Source organism: Micropterus dolomieu, linkage group LG03 (assembly GCF_021292245.1).
Source record: "Micropterus dolomieu isolate WLL.071019.BEF.003 ecotype Adirondacks linkage group LG03, ASM2129224v1, whole genome shotgun sequence".
NCBI lineage: Eukaryota > Metazoa > Chordata > Actinopteri > Centrarchiformes > Centrarchidae > Micropterus > Micropterus dolomieu.
The window spans coordinates 81,292-100,982 of NC_060152.1; the positions used below are offsets into that span (position 1 = coordinate 81,292).

At 37.9% G+C, this 19,691-nt stretch overlaps 1 protein-coding gene across 1 annotated transcript; it reads right to left on the bottom strand.

Moving 5' to 3' along the window:
* Positions 1-1,253: 1,253 nt before the first annotated feature.
* Positions 1,254-9,699, bottom strand: LOC123967979 (galactose-specific lectin nattectin-like). The gene is made up of 7 exons (XM_046044415.1): positions 9,634-9,699; positions 4,368-4,433; positions 3,707-3,722; positions 3,296-3,390; positions 2,541-2,675; positions 1,593-1,704; positions 1,254-1,370 (listed from the first exon to the last, which is right to left on the bottom strand). Exons 1-7 carry the CDS (start codon positions 9,697-9,699, stop codon positions 1,303-1,305), a joined length of 558 nt encoding a protein of 185 aa, XP_045900371.1. The 3' UTR covers positions 1,254-1,302.
* Positions 9,700-19,691: the final 9,992 nt, after the last annotated feature.

Consider the following 19,691-nt stretch of genomic DNA (forward strand, 5'->3'; position numbering starts at 1 on the left):
GACATGGTACTGTTCTGTAGTCATTCTGAGGTGCCTGGGTGTGTTTACGCTCTGTGTTCCTGTTCATTGGTGGATCAAGCTGCTGCCTTAGCCTTTGTATTCACTGACTGGATATGTGTATGTCAACACACGACCCTTACCACTGACCACAGGCTTTAACATGTAACAAGTGACAAGTAACAAAGAATTATGAAAGAAGATGAGATAAAGGAGGAAATTAAAAGCATACAAGCAAACAGCCTTGTTTTGATGAAGAGTCACGTTCAGTCAGATGGTATTTAGTCTGATCAAAACAAAATAGGTAACTCTCCTAATGTTCATTTCAAATTAAAATGCAGTTGCAAGGTAAACTTTGCTATTCGAGCACACTAGTATATTATCACATTTAATTTCTATCATAAAGCCACCCTAACAGTTTAGAGTTTTTTGTGAATGTTTGTTGTGGGATTTGAAAATAAGGGAAATAATAAGGGACACCCCCCAGATGTTCTTATGAATTCTATCAAATTTAACATTGAATAAAAGTATTATGGTAATTTCATAGTATGGGCTATAAAGTATTGTGTTAATAATATATTACTTATAGTTAGGCCTACTATATTCATAATTTCATATGTACTTTACCACTTGGCATAATATTCCAGTTTTTCTGGGTTGTTTTTATTCATTAAATCTTTGTGCAGGATAAACAGTGTTCTCTGGTCTCTAATTTATTATTATTTATAAGTACTAACTTGTCAATAATCAGAATCATTCATGCAGAAGAATTGCATTGTTGTTGCAGTCTTTACTCTTGCATTGTCAGTCATTTTTCCGGTTTGTTTCAGTTTGTTTTTTGTTTGTTTTTTAAATATTGACAGTATGGGAAATTTACAAGAAAATATTTCAACAGGATAACAGCAGGATAGAACAGTAAATTTTGGGAGAATCCCGGTAAAAACAGCAGGGATGACGGGTGTGATAAAATATCAGAAAAGACTACAAAATTTCCAACCCAGTTTGCCGGAGCCGTCTTGAAATGTTTTATTTTGTTTGACCATTTGGTGCTAAATCTAATCTTGGCCCAAAGGACATAAATATTGAGCTTAGGCATGGAAAGTTTCTATAAACAGGTGAGACTGATTGCTGAACAGGATATGCATATGTATTTATTGATTAAAGTGAAATGAAATCAGATTTATCAATAAGTATTCCAGCAGTGATGTCATCGAGGCTTGACATCCTGGTGGAAATTACATCATCAGTGGGGAAGTGACACCCTCATGGCAGATGTGTCGGCATGTCAGCACATGGCAGGAATTGTTATTGGTTCCTGGCGCAAACGAAAGATCTCCTCTGATTACACTTTTCATCGTTGACATAATCTTGTCCTGTAGACAGGTGAAAAAGAAACATTAAAATCACTTTAGAGAAGTGCTTGCTTTTTTCTTAATGCATGTCATGTAAAAATAATAAAATGAACAGTGAAAGTTGTCAGACCACAGACAATCCGGTTTTGTGACACCTGCCAGTCTCTGTTTCCATTTTCAAGTTGCTTCAATGAAAATCACAATCAAGGACACAATCGAGTAAATGAACTATTTAATTTGTACCTCTAAAGTTCATCTCCATACAACCTTCCCCTCCACCACTGTTGTTGGGCTCTCCTTTACCCCAGTTATTGAAGACAAACTTTGAACCATCACTCCAGAGCCACACACCATTCTGAAAGAAGAAGTTTTAAGGGTTAATTTACCATTTTTCTAGCTATGCAGATAGTGCAAACATCAGCAGTACCAGTAGTCTTCCCGCTAGGTTGAAGGTAATGCAAATGAGAAAACCTTTTATAAAAACTGTATTTTTACTTTTTACTCAAGTAGCTTTAGACGGTGTGCATTTGCCAGATATTACTTACTTACTCCTTGCCAAGTCTGTCAAACTCTATTGAAGGGATGAACACCATCAAAGCTGCAGACTAACTATGTGTTTTATGACTTTGAAACGCAAACGCATGACAACAAAATGAGGCCATATTTTTATGCGCTATTGATTTTGAGATCGAGAGAAGGTGTGCCTCACAGGTAGACTGCATTGACCTCTTTGTAAAACAGCCAAAACAGCCAAAATATAAAAACTACACATTCATCGCCCACAATGTGTCAGGGTTTGACAATTACATAATGCTTAATTATTTCACTATGTATACTGTTTCCTGTTGTCCCCAACCCCCATCCCCGTTGTCTTGCAGGTGTTGTTCTTTCTCTGTGGTGTCCGTTTGTGTGGTGTTTGTGCCCCCATTTCTGCCCCCCCTGTCCGGCCCGGTGTGTTTTCTCTGTGTAGTTAATTCTTCTGCTCTATAAGGTATCTCTTGCAAACGAGATCTCACTGAGATTACCTGATACAATTAAGCTCATAAAAATAGGTAGACATTGGTATCAGGTCAACCATATCACACCTGCAAACCTATCATGACAGGAAAATCTCTTTTTAATGCATCTACCAAATATAAATATGAAAAAATATTCAATTGCAGGCAACAAGAAACAACAAAAAACACTTACCTTCACTTCATCATAGCCTCCAACCCAACTTGCTTTTTGTGAGTTAGTCGCTCTTAAAATCAGATCTCTGATGAAGGCGTAATCGTCAGGAGTTTGAAGAGAGGCCAGATTTCCACCAAGAGAAGTGCAGAAGTACTGATGAGGAAGGCAAGATGCAAACAGAGACTGTTTGAATTCTCAGCTTCACTACATGGACATAATATTTAACAACACAATGATGAATCCTGTATATTTCAATTGGGATATAAAAAAAATATTTCTAATGCATTCCAAACTAGAGCTGATCTATAGGCAGAAAACTTATTTTGAAATATATTGTGATACGAGTCACAATTTTAGTGGGAATGGTGATTATGCATTTAATTTTCACTGAAAAAAGTAAAATTTATCCTGTGGTCTATGTTCAAGCAAGCATGTTCCTTCATGTCCGGAGAATATGATTTATTGGCCGGGATGTCTCTGTAGCACCACAATACTTCATTGTAATTCTGTGACACATTTCATCTTTTTTTTTCAATTGCAGCTCCTGCAATTTCAACAATTTATTGTTCAGCCCCAGTTTAAACTGTGTGAATATTATAATAAAATCTTACAAAATGCAACTTTACTTTTTGTATCAGTGCACTTGAGACTGACAGCAAATTTGTATAGCAGTTTCACACATTTTCACATCATTCTTCATGCAGCAAGCTGTTTTAAAACATATGCAACAAATACAGGGTGGCAGTTACATCTGTTATTGTTTCAAAAAGTACCTCTGCATCAGCCCAGTCCTTTTCACTCAACTGGAACAGGAAACAGCGACGGCCAGAAGTAGTCCAACCAGAAGGGCAGGTCCCAGAGCCAGGACCTACAAAATCATTTTTAACTTATCATCACATTTAAGAAGCTGGAAAAAGTGAGTGTCTGGCATTTTGCCTGAAACATTACTTCCATTTCCCAAAAAGTTGCCAGTTCATTTTCTTTCAATTGATGAATCAACTAATCGTCACTGCTTGATAATGCAATAATCAATTAATCTGGCTGGCATGGTTAAGGCTGTTTTAAAACTCCTCATACTTTTGCTGAGAAGGTGACCATTTCCACCCTTACCCTGTCTTCCCCAACCACACAGTGCCAGCTATGTATTTCGAGCATTCACCTCCATAAATATAAGAAGCACCAACCTTTAAGACTTTGCGCCTGTGGATGTAAAAAAAAACAGCATTAGAAATGAACACAACAACTCAGAGTTTTCCTTTTTGTAGCTTTAGACTTTGAGACTACAATGGCAGCATTTGCTATTTTTGGTAAGATCGGATTTTATTGAAAGTGGGGTATTTTATAGTTTCCCGATGGGCCTACTTTGTGATTGTTGCGGCTTGAATAATAAGACACTCTCTCTCACCACAGGCGAATGGACACACCTGAGGAGGTGCAGGACCACAGCATACAGTTTGAAGTAATTAGAACAAATAGAGTTAGCTTGAATTTCTTTAAACTTGACTTTTAGGAAAATGTGACAGCCCTAATGTCTGTGAAGTACATAGGTGAAGTTTTCTTTGAAGTCTGCTTAAAGTTTCGGTGTGTAATATTTCTGGGCATCGCTGTTTTGGAGAGGGTCCATAATCACAGAGAGAATTAATGTGTTTCCCTTGTCAATAAACTTTATCTAATGTGTGGTTTATAATGGACTGTGGTGCAGAAATAGTGACAGTGTTTCACATTCTTGGCTTACATTTTCCATGTTATCGTCAGTGGCCAAGTCACAATATATAATAATAATTAAGTAAATATAATTTATTTATCTACCTAATTTCTTGACTGGCTATTCTTAACCCTACTTACATTTGCGCCAATCCACAGCCCACTGGTCAAACAGAGGAGCCCAATGAAATGAAGATCTGAGACCATCTGTGTAAAGACATTATAGAAGTTAATTCACAGTTCAGATGTATATACCTTTCTTATCTCTGCAGAGTTGAGAATTTATGAACAATTACACTTTTCTGATATGCAAATATTTGGGACAAGTTTTATGGGCACTGTAAGAACTATATGCTAAGTCTGGATAAGACTGGGTAAATGCAGGCTTATTTCTATATTTATCATTGTCATATATATCTAACATATATACAACATATAAATATAATCAAAAGTCTTTTTCAGTAAAGCTGGTGTTGTGGTAAGGCCAGAATTAAAACCTTACCGTGATGATCAGATGAAGTTGCAGTAGCAGGTAGCAGGATGTCTTGGAAAAGGGAAACGCAGTCGTTATATACTTTTCTGGGTACTTTGGTTGCACGTCATCTGGTAACAGGACACAGTCAAATTTTTTTAATTACTATTGTTTTGCTATTGCCACAGCCTTGAGTAAATGTTTAAACTTTCAGCCCAGACATATGATATATGTCTGGGCCACCTTATATTTTCCTGCTTCTCTCCCCACTGTTCTCCTGGAGTCTCATCACTACTGAGCCTTTCTATTACAAATAGTAGCACCGCACTTCTGTTTCCCAGCATTAAGTCAATTGTAAAATCTCAACTACATACACCATCTCACAAAAGCATCTTATCAAAAAACCTGATCTAGATCACTACGTTCTCTTTAACTTCAGGCCTATTTCCAAACTACATTTCTCTCGAAAGTTTTGGAGAGAATAGTCCCGAACCAACTACAAACATTCCTCGACAACCATGCGATCCAGAAGAAGTTCCAGTCTGGCTTTAAACCAAGCACCTTTTAAGGGTTTTAAATGATCTCCTTTTAATGGTGGATTCAGGGAACTCTGCTGTTCTGATGCTTCTAGACCTGACTGCCGCCTTTGACACTGTGGATCACACAATCCAATCCTTATCCTCGCATTAAACACTGTGTAGGTGTCAAAGGTATTGTCTTGAAATGGTTTCAGTCATACCTGACTGATAGGAGCTTCTCTGTTCATTTAGCTGAACACTCTTTGTCAGCTGCTCCTCTCACCTGCAGGGTCCCTCAAGGCTCTATTCTGGGCCCCATCCTTTTCTCATTGTATGTTGAAACTGGGATCCATTTTCCAGAAACATAACATCTCCTATCACTGTTTTGCTGATGATTTCCAAATCTGCTTGCCTATGAAATCCATAACAAAGGAGTCTGTGTAGCCACTGTTTAAAGGAGGTAAAAACCTGGATGGAGTTAAACTTTTTCACTCTGAATGAAAATAAAACAGAGATCATCACGTGTGAACGTTTAGACGTACTGGGTGACCCTGTTGGCACTTTGGGCCCCTTAGCCTCCCAAAATCGATCCTCTATTAAAAATCTTGGTGTTATAGTCATCCATGCTTTTATTACTGTTCAGGTGGATTATTGTAATTCATTATACATGGGTCTACATCAGAAATCTTTGTTTCTTTTCCTCCAGTTAGTCCAAAACGCAGCTGCTCGCCTTTTAACAAAAACAAAAAAGCGTGAACACATAACGCCTGTCTTGGCCTCCCTCCACTGGCTACCTGTCCGTTATAGGATAGATTTTAAGATTTCAAGAAGACTTGTTTTTAAGGCCTTAAATGGTCTGGTGCCACCTTATCTGGCCGATCTCTTATGCCACCATTCATTTAAATCGCTGCTTAAGACGCATCTTTTTTGTAGTAGCTTTTGACCTTCGTTAATCCAGGTTTCTGATGTTTTAAAGTGTTGTTGTTTTGTTTCCCTGTGATTCACTTTGGTTGTAGTAATTTTTACACTTGTTATTTATGTATTTGACATTGACCCTGTTCAGCACTTTGGTCAACTGTTGTTGTTTTTAAATGTGCTATAGAAATAAAATTGACATTGACATTGACATTAATAAAAGTGAGTACACCCCTCACATATTTGTAAATATTTGAATATATTTTTTCATGACATACTGTATCTGTGACATGGGTGTGGGTAAGGTGTCTGGACTTCACTGCTCCCTGGCATAGGTCATCCAACTCTCTGCTGCAGCTCTACTGGAGATGGAGGCAAATATTCCTTCATTTGGTGTTTTAATGATGGCAGTGGAGAGGGCTGTATATTATGCTGCTTCATAATCTCCCATTGGTGTGTAATTGGGTTGACTGTGAAGGCCATAAGATATGACTCTCATCACTGTCTTACTCAAATTGGACGGTTCAGAACATTTTCTCACTGGTTTCTCTTCGTGCAGACAGGATTAGTTTGTAGGTCCCATTTTCAGATATCTGTCTTTAGGGCTGGGAATCAACCTTCAATCGCTTTATGGTACCAAACAAGATGTTTCCATAGCACCAAGTATCGAAAACTGTCAAGTACCAAAGGCTGGAAATGTATATGTGCTCAATTGGTACTCTTCTTTTGTTACTTTTTTATAATTTTAACTTATTTAAAACATTATTTGCCAATTTTAGACTTAATTTGGATTTTAGACATAGTTCTTCAACTGCTTATGTTTGGCCAATATTAACATTTGAGGGCCAGAGGTTTGGCCTCTGACTAGAACTTGCTCCAGCATTTTATGTACAGTAACATGTCACGTAACATGTTTATATACTGTGGTGCAAAACTGTAAAGTTTTGTCCCCAAAAGGTGATGTTATCTAGAACTTTTTTGATGAAAGCTGCAGCTAAATGGTGATGGATTGATAAGGGATTCTAGATTTGGATTTTTATTTTTTTTAAAGCTTTTCTGCACAGCTCCAGGAGAAAAAAAACTAAATGTCTGAATGTTGTTAGAAATAGAAAATATATAGGTAATGAACTGGCAACTGCTATGTACACCTAGCTAAAACTAATTTAGTCTAATACATCAGTCCTGCAATAAATCCTCCCTTCATGGAGGTTAAGCTTCACACTGAGGTTTCCTTGTATTCTGGAAACATAATACAGAATAAATAATACATAATTTATACTGTGTGGACAACTGGAACATATCACATGGCAGGTAAGTTGATAAGGACCTAGCAAACATTAAACCCGTTTCACAGCTGGCAAAGTACCAATGCTTGATTGGGTACTAGGAAAGGTGTATAGGCAACATTACTAGGTGTCTGTCTTATAAAAGGGGTCTGTGTCAAAATGTATTTGTAATACCTTATGTAACTCAGCTTAGTGTCTATATTTGTTAATGTTTTCTCTTGTATGAGCTTTGAGTTTTATGTTAATTTTCTTTAATTGAACAAAGATTAAACTGAAGTTCTTGTTTTTTGAGCCAAGAAAGAATCATTGAAAGTCAGTGCTCAGCTTCAATCTGTAATGTTAAAAACCACAAACCAAGCCAGAAATCTTGGTGTGGTCGTAGACCTGAATTTTAGCAGCCACATTAAGACAATTACAAAGTCAGCCTACTATCACCGGAAGAATATATCAAGGATTAAAGGACTTCTCAAGTCCTCACTAAGACTAAAAAGGTGGATCACATCAATCCAGTTCTGAGGTCTTTACACTGGCTTCCTGTATGTCAAAGAATTGATTTCAAAATCCTGCTGTTGGTTTATAAAGCGGTTTAGGACTAAAATACATTTCTGATCTTCTGCTTCATTATGAACCATCTAGACCTCTCAGGTCGTCTGGGACAGGTCTGCTTTCCGTCCCCAGAGTCAAAAGTAAACAAGGAAAAGCAGCGTTCAGTTTTTATGCTCCATGTATCTGGAACAAACTCTCAGAAAACTCCAGGTCAGTTGAAACTGTCTGTTCTTTTAAATTAAGACTGAAGACTTTGCTTTTTACCACTGCCTTTAATTAAATCAAATGTAAGGCTGTAGATTAATATCGTACACTGCACTGTGACTTTTACTCGCCTGTTTTGCCCTAATTTATTTCCTATTTAACTCTTTAAAATTTATTTGATCCTGTTTTTTATTTTCTATTTCACCCTTTTTAAAATTATATTTTAATGTGTTTTGAATTGACTTTGAAATGCCTTGTTGTTGAAATGTGCTATACAAATAAACCTGCCTTGCCTTGATATAAATGTAAAGCACTGTACCCTGTCATCCTCACTGTGGACCAATTGTTAATTATTTCTACTGAACAATGCACAGAAAATTATGAATTATAACTGAGAAGTACTTATTTCACAAATGGGTAGTTATTATTTTTTCAAGTGTTTGTTTGCTAAAAGCAGGAGAATCTCTGTTTAACATCTCTTGTGACTCTTAAAATAAGTGATATTGAATATTACTTTTACAGCTTCTGTCTTCTGTCTCTGGTTGATGTTTTAGAGTGTGGAGGAACATTGTTTTAAAAAATGTCTGTGTAACAGACTGCTGGGAATCAATCTGCTTCAACCTCCAGACTGTGGTTAGGAAGTAGAGTATCATATTCCTGTGTAGTCTAGTAACATATTTACTGTTCGCAGCAACCCACGTTAGGCACAAGAAACAAGAAGAGCAACATCAACTGTACAATCTCCTCTGACTGCCTGCTTTTCACCACACTAATCTTCAGGAGCCACATGCTCAAAAAACTGATATGTGAGCCAGATTTACTGTATATGTAAGGATATGGGGCCCATTGGCACAATTTTAGCAGAACGTTTTCAGGATGATGGCAGTACTGGAGGCATGATAAAAACTCCAAGTTACAAAAGAATCTCAAGATACATGTCTATGAAGCACATTGGTGACATTTCTTTGCTCAATTCACACTGATTGGCTGGTAGTATGGTTAATTCTTCTCCCTTCACATGTCAATCTGAAAACCATATCTACCAATATCAAAACCTGATTCAAGTCCTTGATTAGAAATTGAGGATGATAAATATTATTACCTGACCTGCGGTGCAATTTGATCACATAAAAATTGGTGAAGCAGTGGGGAGGACCATCTTCATGCTTTACTACCACTTCATAGACTAAACTAGGATTTTTCCTTGTTTTACACGAAACACCCTCCAAATCTGTATGGGTCACTACTTCCTGTTTGCACTGGTAATTACTTATATCCAAAAACTCAAGGGTTTAATATCCATCCATCCATCGTCAACCGCTTATCCTGCGTACAGGGTCGCGGGGGGGCTGGAGCCAATCCCAGCTGACGTCGGGCGAAAAGGCAGGGTACACCCTGGACAGGTCGCCAGTAGGGTTTAATATAGCAGTTATAAATAAAACAAATGTATTAAAAACTCCACTTGCTTTTTCTCCAATCCACAGCCCACTGGTCAAACAGAGGAGCCCAATGAAATGAAGACCTGAGGCCATCTGTGTAAAGACATTAGAGAAGTTAATTCATTGTTCAGATGTATATAACTATCTTATCTGCGCCAAAAGTTGAGAATTTAAATTACACTATTCTGCACAAATGAGGGACAAGTTTTGTAGAACTACGGCTCTGTGAGAACTACACCCTGAGTCAGGACTGGGTAAATGCAGTCTTATTTCTACATTCATCACTGTCAAATGAATCTAACACTAAATACAATCAAGAGTCTTTTCTGTAAAGCTGGTGCTGTGGTGAAGAATTAAAACGTTACCTTGTTGTGATGATCAGATGAAGTTGCAGTAGCAGGTAGCAGGATGTCCTGGAAAAATGAACTCAGTCCTTATATATCTTTTCTGGGTGCTTTCATTCTTTAACTTGTCTTAACGTGTCATCCCCTGGTAACAGGACACAGTCTCATTTTTGTAATGATTATTGTTTTGGCTATTGCCACAGCCTTGAGTAATATTAAAAGGTTCCTTAAACAGTGTTAAAGTAGTTTTTAGACACATGATATGGCAGCAAAAAAGGGGATTAATAAAGTTGTTGTTCTTCTGGTTGAAAGTAGAAGTAATGTTGCTGCGGAGGAGGACTTTAGGGGTACATCCCAGTTTGATTTGTTATATGATAACTCCCAGAACACCAGTTTTTTCAAAATTCGATGTAAAAAGACTAGCCCCCTTCCTGGGTGAACATGAACTCAAACTAATGTGCTCAAGATTAAAAGTGCGTACTGTATATTACGGAAGGCAGTATAATATCATACACTGAGTGAGATGTTTAAAGCAAAGTGTCCCCAGCGTTTAGTGTAATGTAAAATCTCAACTACATACAGTATCTGTGACAAAAGAAAAAACATGTGTCTGGGTTAGGTGTTGGGACTTCGCTGCTCACTTGCATAGATTCTCCAACTCTCTCCTGCAGATATACTGGAGATGAAGGCAAATATTCCCTCATTTGGTGTTTTAATGATGGCGGAGGAGAGGGCTGTAAATTGTGCTGCTTTAAAATCTCCGATTGGTGTTTAATTGGGTTGACTGTAAAGGCGATAGGATATGACTCTCATCATTGTCTTACTCAAACTGCACGGTTTGATGCAATTTACCAGAAGGACAAACAAACAGAAGATTTTCTCACTGGTATCACTTCATGCAGACAGTGGCAGTTTTATATGTCCAATTTTCTTTAGGGCTGGGAATCAATGCAGTACCTTTTTGGTACCAAACATAATGTTTACATAGCACAGCATATCAAAAACTGAAAGCTAGAAAAGTATGAGTGCTCAGTTTGTACTGTTCTTTAGTTAATTAGTCCTTTTTAATCCCTTTACTCATGTTCAGCTGCTTGTGTTTGGACAATATTAACATTTGAAAAGTTTGGCCACTGACAAGAATTTACTGCAGCATTTGGAGTATGTACAGTAGCTTGTCAAAAATAAGGTGAACGGAGTAAAACAGACTACAGATGTTATTTCAATGTGTAAGACACATATTTAATCATCATTTTGTATACGATGGTACAAAACTGTATTGTTTGTCTTCTCGGTCCCCGAAAGGTGATGATAGATCTCAAACAAGTCTTTGAGGTTTGGTGAAGTTATCTTGAACTTTAATGCTGAATATTTAAGCTAAATGGTTAAATACTGAGAAAGGATTCCAAATCATAAAGAGCAGAGTTGATACTAGATTTGGATTTGATAAAATACTACTTTTCTGATCTTAAGCTTCACACTGAGGTTTCCTTGTATTCTGGAAACATAATACATGTAACTGTAGTTGTTAATGTGTAACTAGAATTTATACAGAGTACAACTGCAACATATCACATGCAAAGAAGTTAATAAGGACCAAGCAAACATTAAACCCTGTTCACCGATGGCAGAGTACCAATGCTGGATTGTGGACTGGGAAAGATGCATGGGCAACTTCCACCTGTACATTGTTGGGTTTCTTATTAATAAGCTCCTATCAGGTCAAAATGTATTTGTAATACCTTTTCTAACTCAGCTTAGTGTCTCTTGTATGAGCTTTGCGTTTTATGTTTGTGCTTGAAATACATGTAAATGTAAATCAAAATATCCTGTGTTTAAAAATGTGCTATATAAAAAAGTTTTACTTACACCCACCCACTTTACAATACTATACTTGCCTCAACTCTGCACTAAAATCTTGTCTTTCAGGTCTGAGTTTTTTACAATGTACATATATTTGCTTTTACCAAACATTTGCATTTGTTCCCTCCTGTGATGCCTCTGAATTACCTCACATGAGATTCCCTTCGAGAGCATTCAAACAGCCATTTGTTTGTGCATTTGTTAAGACTTTAAGTGCCCAGAACACTCACATTATCTTTCTGGTAGATATTTTTAATAAAAAGGTCTACATTTTGTTGTAGGGTTTATTATACAACATGAAAAACTAGACTAATGTGTTACAAAATGTGATCAATCAGCACTAGACGTGAAACAAACAGTGAGCACCCACGAAGATAGCATTGTTTTCCAAAGATGATAAATGGTACATTGGAGACAGTGTGAAAACAGTGAGTTAACACTTGGAGCTGACCCTTTGTCTGCTACGGTAACAACAAATGAAACATTTTCATCCTCACTGTGGACCTATCTGCTTCATCCGCCAGACTTTGGTTGGGGAGCAGAGTATCATATTCCTGTATTGTTCTGTATCATATTTACTGAAGACAAAGTTTGCACACAAGAAGAACAGGACATCATGACCGAACTGAAGCTCCATTACAATTTAGGAATACTGTCAACAGCCCTAGGTCTCACCTGTTGGGATCACGTGTTGTGTTGCATTACAACCAACACTGTGTCTCACTTGGAAAATTTTGTTTTTCCATCTTTGGTAAAAAAAATTCCTCAATGGGATTGAGTGAATGGAGAATATGGAGGGAGATAAACAACTAAAAAGCGTGGGTGGGCAGTGAACCAGTTACGAACCAGAGCAGCCCTGTGGAAACTTACGTTGTCCCAAATGACAACGTACCTGAGCTGCTCTGGGCCGTCTACCTGATCTGGTGGAATGAGTGTGTTGTGTAGGGTGTCCAGGAATGTGATCAGATGGGCGGTGTTGTAGGGGCCAAGGGTAGCATGGTGATGGATGACGCCGTGGTGGGTAATCGCTGCACACATTGTGATGTTCCCTCCGCGCTGGCCAGGGACTTCAACAATGGCGCTCAGGCCGATGACATTCCTTCCCCTCGTTCGTCTTTTTGTGACCTCATCAATGAAGATGAACTGGTGCTCCACTGCAGCCACCTCTAGCTCAAGGACTCTCTGAAACACACATGACAATATCAGAAATAGACATGGAGTGGTCATTATTGTCAAGCTGCATAATGATTGTGCTTGAGTCAAGCACAATCATTATGATTACTATATATCTAGCTATCTATATCTAACGGTCCTTGACCGTCCTCGTCCTCCATTTCCAATGTTGGCATCCATTGCTCCATTGAGGAGCTCACCTGTTGCCCTTTTATGCTAAAGCTCTGATTGCTAATTGGAAAACTGTGTGACGGGTGTTTGCCCTTGTGATGAGTCAGTGTGCATATTTGAATGGCAGTGTGTTCCTTGTGAAAACAAGATATTTTCTGCATGAAACTTGTGCCAAAAGCAGAGAATTGTGTGTGTAGTTTAACAGAATTGGTTCAGGTGGTGGGTGAATGAGTTACATGTTGTGGTCATTGTGTCTCAAGTACCAGAATTTGTGTGTAAACAATTGAGAAAAACTGTAATTGTGCCATCAGTTGTTGCCTTCTCACCAAGCTGCTTGCCTATTGTCCTGTACCTCATCCCAGCCTTGTGCAGGTCTACAGTTTTATCCCTGATGGCCTTACACAGCTCTCTGGTCTTGGCCATTGTAAACATGTTAGAATCTGTTTGATTGAGTGTGTGGACAGGTGTCTTTTATACAGGTAACGAGTTCAAACAGGTGCAGTTAATACAGGTAATGAGTGGAGAACAGGAGGGCTTCTTAAAGAAGAACTAACAGTTCTATGAAACCTTTGGGGAGTAAAGATCCCAGATGTTACATCACATCTAGTGCATTCACTTGTTTTCTCCAGAGTATTTTGCATGCACAAAATTTACATATGAAGGAGTTACATGCGCTGAATTCTTTTTATTTAATTATGACAAGGGAAATACCGTTTTCCATTCCACGGACCTTAACATTTTGACCCAATGTTTGTCCCAATCAAAACTGTTAAGTTTAGAATGTTTCACCAGATGGCGCCAAGTTTCCATGGTTTACCAATGTGAAAAATGAAGCTTATCTCTGTGGTTTCCACTAGTGGCGATGTTGCCTGTGGTTATGAAGCACTGTTATGGACCATGCAAATGCTAGTGTTTGTGTGTGTGTGTGTGTGTGTGTGTGTGTGTGTGTGTGTGTGTGTGTGTGTGTGTGTTTAAAAACTACTGTTTAGGTGAGAGAAAAAGGTAATTGAGGACAGAGGTCAGATTTTAACCAATTTTAAAAATTAATCAATATTTGGAAGTTATGATCAGGGCTGATGTTGATTAAAAGCTGAATGGAAGTGAAAGTGGAAAGATTATTTTAATATATATTTTTATGGAAGCTTTTTGAAATGGACATTCATAAAAGTCAATCACTGACAAATACTAGGCTGTGATAAAATAAAAATGTTATTTCTTTTGCCAGTTTTGCCAGTAGCACTGTGTAAACAAACTGGCATGTAAAGGTTTAAAGTTCTGAAAATGAATGAATATTTGGTAGTTATGATCAGGGCTTAGGTTGGTCAAAAGATTTAACTCAGTGAAAGTGGAACATAATATCAATGTATAATTAAAAAAAATATTAATGAGGCTTAAGTAACTAAAGAAGAGTATGAAGCCAACACACATACATTTCTACCATTTTTTAATACTCTGTGCTATGTAAATATTTTGTCAGGTACCAAAAGAAGAATTGAAACTCTTGGGAGAAAACAAAAGGGTTGGATGTGATGCACATTTCAGTGCTGAATTTGTTAACATGGGCGGTGAAAAGAGCAAAAGGGCTTAAAACCAAAATAAGCCTTTTCTGTCTGCTGTCATAGTGATAGCTGAACTTGTCAGTCAGTGTATGATAATTAGATCATTAAAATAATCAGATAGTCAGTTTAGCTCCCTCAAGCAGTAGGCTATTCTTTTTATATTACCTTGTGTTCCTTTTATATATTTTCATAATGTCTATTTGTCTTATATAAGGCACAATTAATTTCCTTGATGATCAAAGATCCTGTATAAATAAACATGCCTTGCCTAGTTGGAGATAACTGACAGTAATTTCACTATAAATAGTGTTACAATATATTTGCACGTGTGTGATTCATGATGGATTCAACATGGGCCTAAATTTAGAGGAGCAACAGGCAGAGTGTGCTGTGAGTGCAGGACAGAAGTCATAAACCTTAAGCTTACTTCAACTCAGTGCAGACTAGGGCAGAACAAGCACTTGAAATATTATCGAAACTGCAATTTAGCTAAGGCCTACTATTGTGTAAAATTCATTGAAATATTAACTCTGAGTTTTATAGGCCAATTATGAGTTCATTTGCAAACAAATGAAAGCCTTTCTCGATAAACAAACAACAGTTTCATTGATTTTCCCTGAACAGCGCAATAAAAAGCATAATTTACCAGTTGCAGCACAAACAAAAATTAGGATAACACATTAGAATAACGGAGATATCAGGCCTCAAATATGTTGCTCGGATTAATCAGGAATCATATTAATTAATACTTGCATGAAGTGCAATTTATTTTCATAAATAAGGTGAACAGGAGGACAAATTACATTTAAATTGATGCTGTTTTTGATGCCTCAGTCGAGCAAACAGGAGTCAATAGTTTCACATATTCTTATAGCCTAAAAACATGGTATGGAAAAATGCAACAATATTTATTACGTTGATCTTTCCGGAAAATAACAAGTCATATTACTTTTTACTCATCGGCAGCCTTGTTAAGTGAGTTGAGTGTTTGTGTAGCCTAAATAAATGTGTAAACACAAGTGGAATGCATTTGGTTCACTCTATTTTCAGACGAAGGAATCCAAATTATGTATCTGGGGGATCCAGTGCGTCGTGCAGATGTGTGTCCGCCTCCACCACCGCCTCTACTCAGGAAGAAGGAAGTCCTTTCCTGCATATCGGATGTAACGGTGTGGAGCTTCGGTGCCCCCTTTCCTCCGGTGCACAAGCTTTGCATGTAAGTGCGCGTTTTATCCACCTCACAACATTATTTTTCTTGCTTCAACCTCACCAGAAAGGAATGTCAGGGTCACACTGGGTTAAATTTCTGTTTTTAGCTTTTCTGTCAGAATAATCAGTCCTTTTCTTGAGGCAGTCCGTAAGTATTAATATTAATGAGGGACATTTCACTGACATTTCACTTTTTAGGCAATTATGGGCGTACAGTTTCATAAATGAGCCTCCAGGTTCATACAGTGAAACTGGAGTAAAGCAGCCGTCCTCCTGATAAATCCTGAGCTCCATCAGAGCGTCTAAGCATGGATTATACTGTAGCAGCTAAAAGTTTAATTCTGTTTCCTCTGCAGAGTTTTCTCTGTCTGTCCTGTCAGGTTTGTTACTGCAGTTTTTTGAATTTTGTCTCATGATATTTGCTGTGACTTTACTGCACGGATGGAAACTTTTAAATGACTGACAGCAGCCTCTAATCATTAAAGTAAATAGTCAAACACTCAACATCAATACCACACACTGAAGAAATCACACGGAAAGCTACAGTGACTGGTGGAGGTAGGGTAAAATGTCCTTGCAGGTGAGGTCACTAAATCTGACTAAATAATTAGTTGGTGCGGTTATGGGTGAATGATTTATGCGCACTCAGATAATAGCTGAGCTGATCCGCATCACACTAATTCAGATGATATAATCGTAACAAAACAGTCCAAACAGCTGCTGAAGTCAAATTATATCAACCAGCGCATTCAGCACTAATCTGCTGTGTTTCATGTTGTAATAATAGTGACCATGTAGTCATGTACATGTATGTCATTTCAACATAGAGTCCTGTGATGACAGCTGTAATTGGGACTATGAGATAAATGTTACTGTGTCATTTCTTTCAGGTACTGATGATGAAACGCTCATCTCATCGGGCTGAAATGATCTCCTGTTTTCAGGCAAAAGGCACACCGGCAAAAAAAGTTACTGGATTTCTGTGTAGTGCATAATATGGTCCTGTAATCTGACTGTTTTCCACAGAGGCTACAATGTTTATTGCAACCTCAAGATGTTTCTAGATGTCATAATGTTCCTGTATAGTGAAGATATGATCTATTGGCTTTATGTATTAGTGCTGGTCTGCTCCTCTGACAGAGATCACAGCTCAAACAGTGGACAGATGATGCAGCTGTGCAACATGTCATATTTAATGGCTGTCGCTTTAAAATGACGACCCCGAGGTAAGTACATCGACTCCTCCAGCTCACATCTCCTCTTCACTGCATGTGTTGGTGTGTATGATAGCTGTGTGCGCACGTACAACTTAGACTTAAGTGTGGTGTTTTATGTGTGTATTTTGCTGTGTTAGGTTGGTGGTGTGAGGGCATCCTGGTGGCCCACAGGTGCCCCCCTGCATGTCTGGCTTTTGTAGACACGGAGGTGTTTCAACAGTTTGCTTTTATCCTTTTTCTTCCCTGGCAGCATTCACATCTACTCCTTGTCTGTTTTAGTATTGTTTGAGCTTTTGTGAATAAAATTGCCCAAAACCTGATTTTTAAAGAGGTGGTATTATGCTTTTTGGGTTTTTGAGTTATATGTCTTTTTTGTGCATGCAAAGTGAAAAAGCCCAAAGGGAGTTCCCATCTCCCTCAGAAAGCTCTGCTCTGAACCGCTTGAAAACAGCTCGTTTGTAGTCCAGCCCTTCACTTCCTTTACTTGTGACATTACAATGAAAACACGTCATAAAGCTTGACAAGCGGCTAGCGGGGTCAGGCACGCCCTCAAACCAAGCTAGTCTGAGCGGAGGCCCTTTGGCTCGACTCGCCTTTGTTTGGTTTTCTATTGTAGAAATGTTGTACCTGTACCTGCTTCCAGGTACTTTTTTTTTATCACCTCACCTCCGTCGAGGTTCCAAGCGAGCTGAGGGAAACTAACATGTAACGTGAAAACACGACAGACTGCTGATTGGTCAGAGAGAATATTCACTATTCACTGCATCATCATTGCGCCAGACAGAGGCCAGCAACAGAAAGTTTTATATTTTTTGAAGTTTTGAGGTGAGAAATCAGCTGTGTAGATTTCGAATATTGACAGTTTCACGAGAAGTGATGGCGGAACAAAAATGTGCTTGAATATTTTCGGACTTGAGGAGCTCCGCAAGTGGCTGTGTGGGAAATAACAAAATGCCAAGGCCCATCATCATCCAGTTTGCAACACGGATGGCCAGGAACGATATCTGGAGGAAATCCAAAGAAGCAAGTGTGTGCAAAGAGCTGAATATCCATTTCAGGGAAGACTTCTCCAAAGAAGATCGCAAAGCCCGTGCAAAGTTATGGCCAAAAGTCCAAGAAGCCAGACGCAATGGTAAAAAAGCTTTCTTGAAAGAGGGGTACGCAATAATTGATGGACAGCGAATTGAGCCCTGATGCATGGACATGGAGATGTGTCTTAAAGCTGAGGTAACCTGTAAATGGTCGAGGTAGTCAAAAAAATAAATAAGTTACAGTATTTTGGTTGTTGCTATAAAACTGTTTTGTAGGACAACAAACTCATTCCTGCGCTAATTAATGTTAAATAGCGCATTCAAAGAAGAAGGTTAACCGGAGAGCAGTATAGATGTCTGTTTCATTTATATCCTTAAATGTTCGAGGTTTAAAAAATATTGTTAAACTCAAGGCCATTTTTTTATTTTGTAAAGGACAAAAGGCAAATTTTATTTTTTTGCAGGAGACTCATTCAGGAATAGCAGATGAGAAACAAACAAGAAACAAAAGTTTGGAGATGACTTTTTTTTTTCTCATGGAACTTCTCACTCAGCAGGAGTAATGGTGCTAATGAACAGAGTTCCAGGCAAGGTAATTGAGCACAAAAGTGACACAGATGGACATTAGCTTATGGTGATAGTGGAGATATTTGATCAGAAATTGATCTTACTGTGCGTATATGGTTACAACAATAGAATCACAAAATAGAGTCACTTTGGAAAGACTAGTCTTACAAGAGTAGGCTCATAAATGAATGGAAAACTACTTATGAAACTGAAAAAAATTATATTAGGAGGTGATTTCAACATAGCATCTAACTCATGGCTAGACAGAACACCAAGAAGAGGACAACAACCTGAATTGAATGACACACTGGCATCACTAACAGTTGATCACTGGAGGACATCTAACCCCACCACCCAAAAATACACATGGGTAAATCCTTCAGATAATAACCAATGTTCTAGATTAGACTACTGGCTGAGTTCTCAGATAATGCGCAAAGATGTCTTAAAATGCAAAATTTCAGCAGCACCTCTTACTGACCATTATATAATTAGTTTGTCACTGCAGATATCACAGCAAACACGGTTATCAGAAAATATCTGGAAATTTAACAATAACTTATTATTGGATAATAGCTTTTTTAAACAAGTTAAAATCCTTTATCAAAGTGTTAATGAGCTTGATATGTCAAGTATGTATAAATGGGAATGGTTCAAAAACGAAATTAAACAATTAGCAATTGAAAAAGGGAAAGAAATTACAGTAATAAGAAAATGCAAACAAAAGAATTGATTAGTAAAATAAATATGTTATGTAGTAATCAGAGGATAGCAGCTGAAGAAGATGCTGAACTACGTACCTTACAAACTCAGCTGGATGACATGTATTTGGAAAGAGTTAATGGTGCATTTGTAAGTTCAAGAGCAAGATGGCTTGAACAGGGAGAGAAGAATACATCATACTTTTTCGGACTAGAAAAACAAAGACAAAGCAAAAAAAGAATAAATAAACTG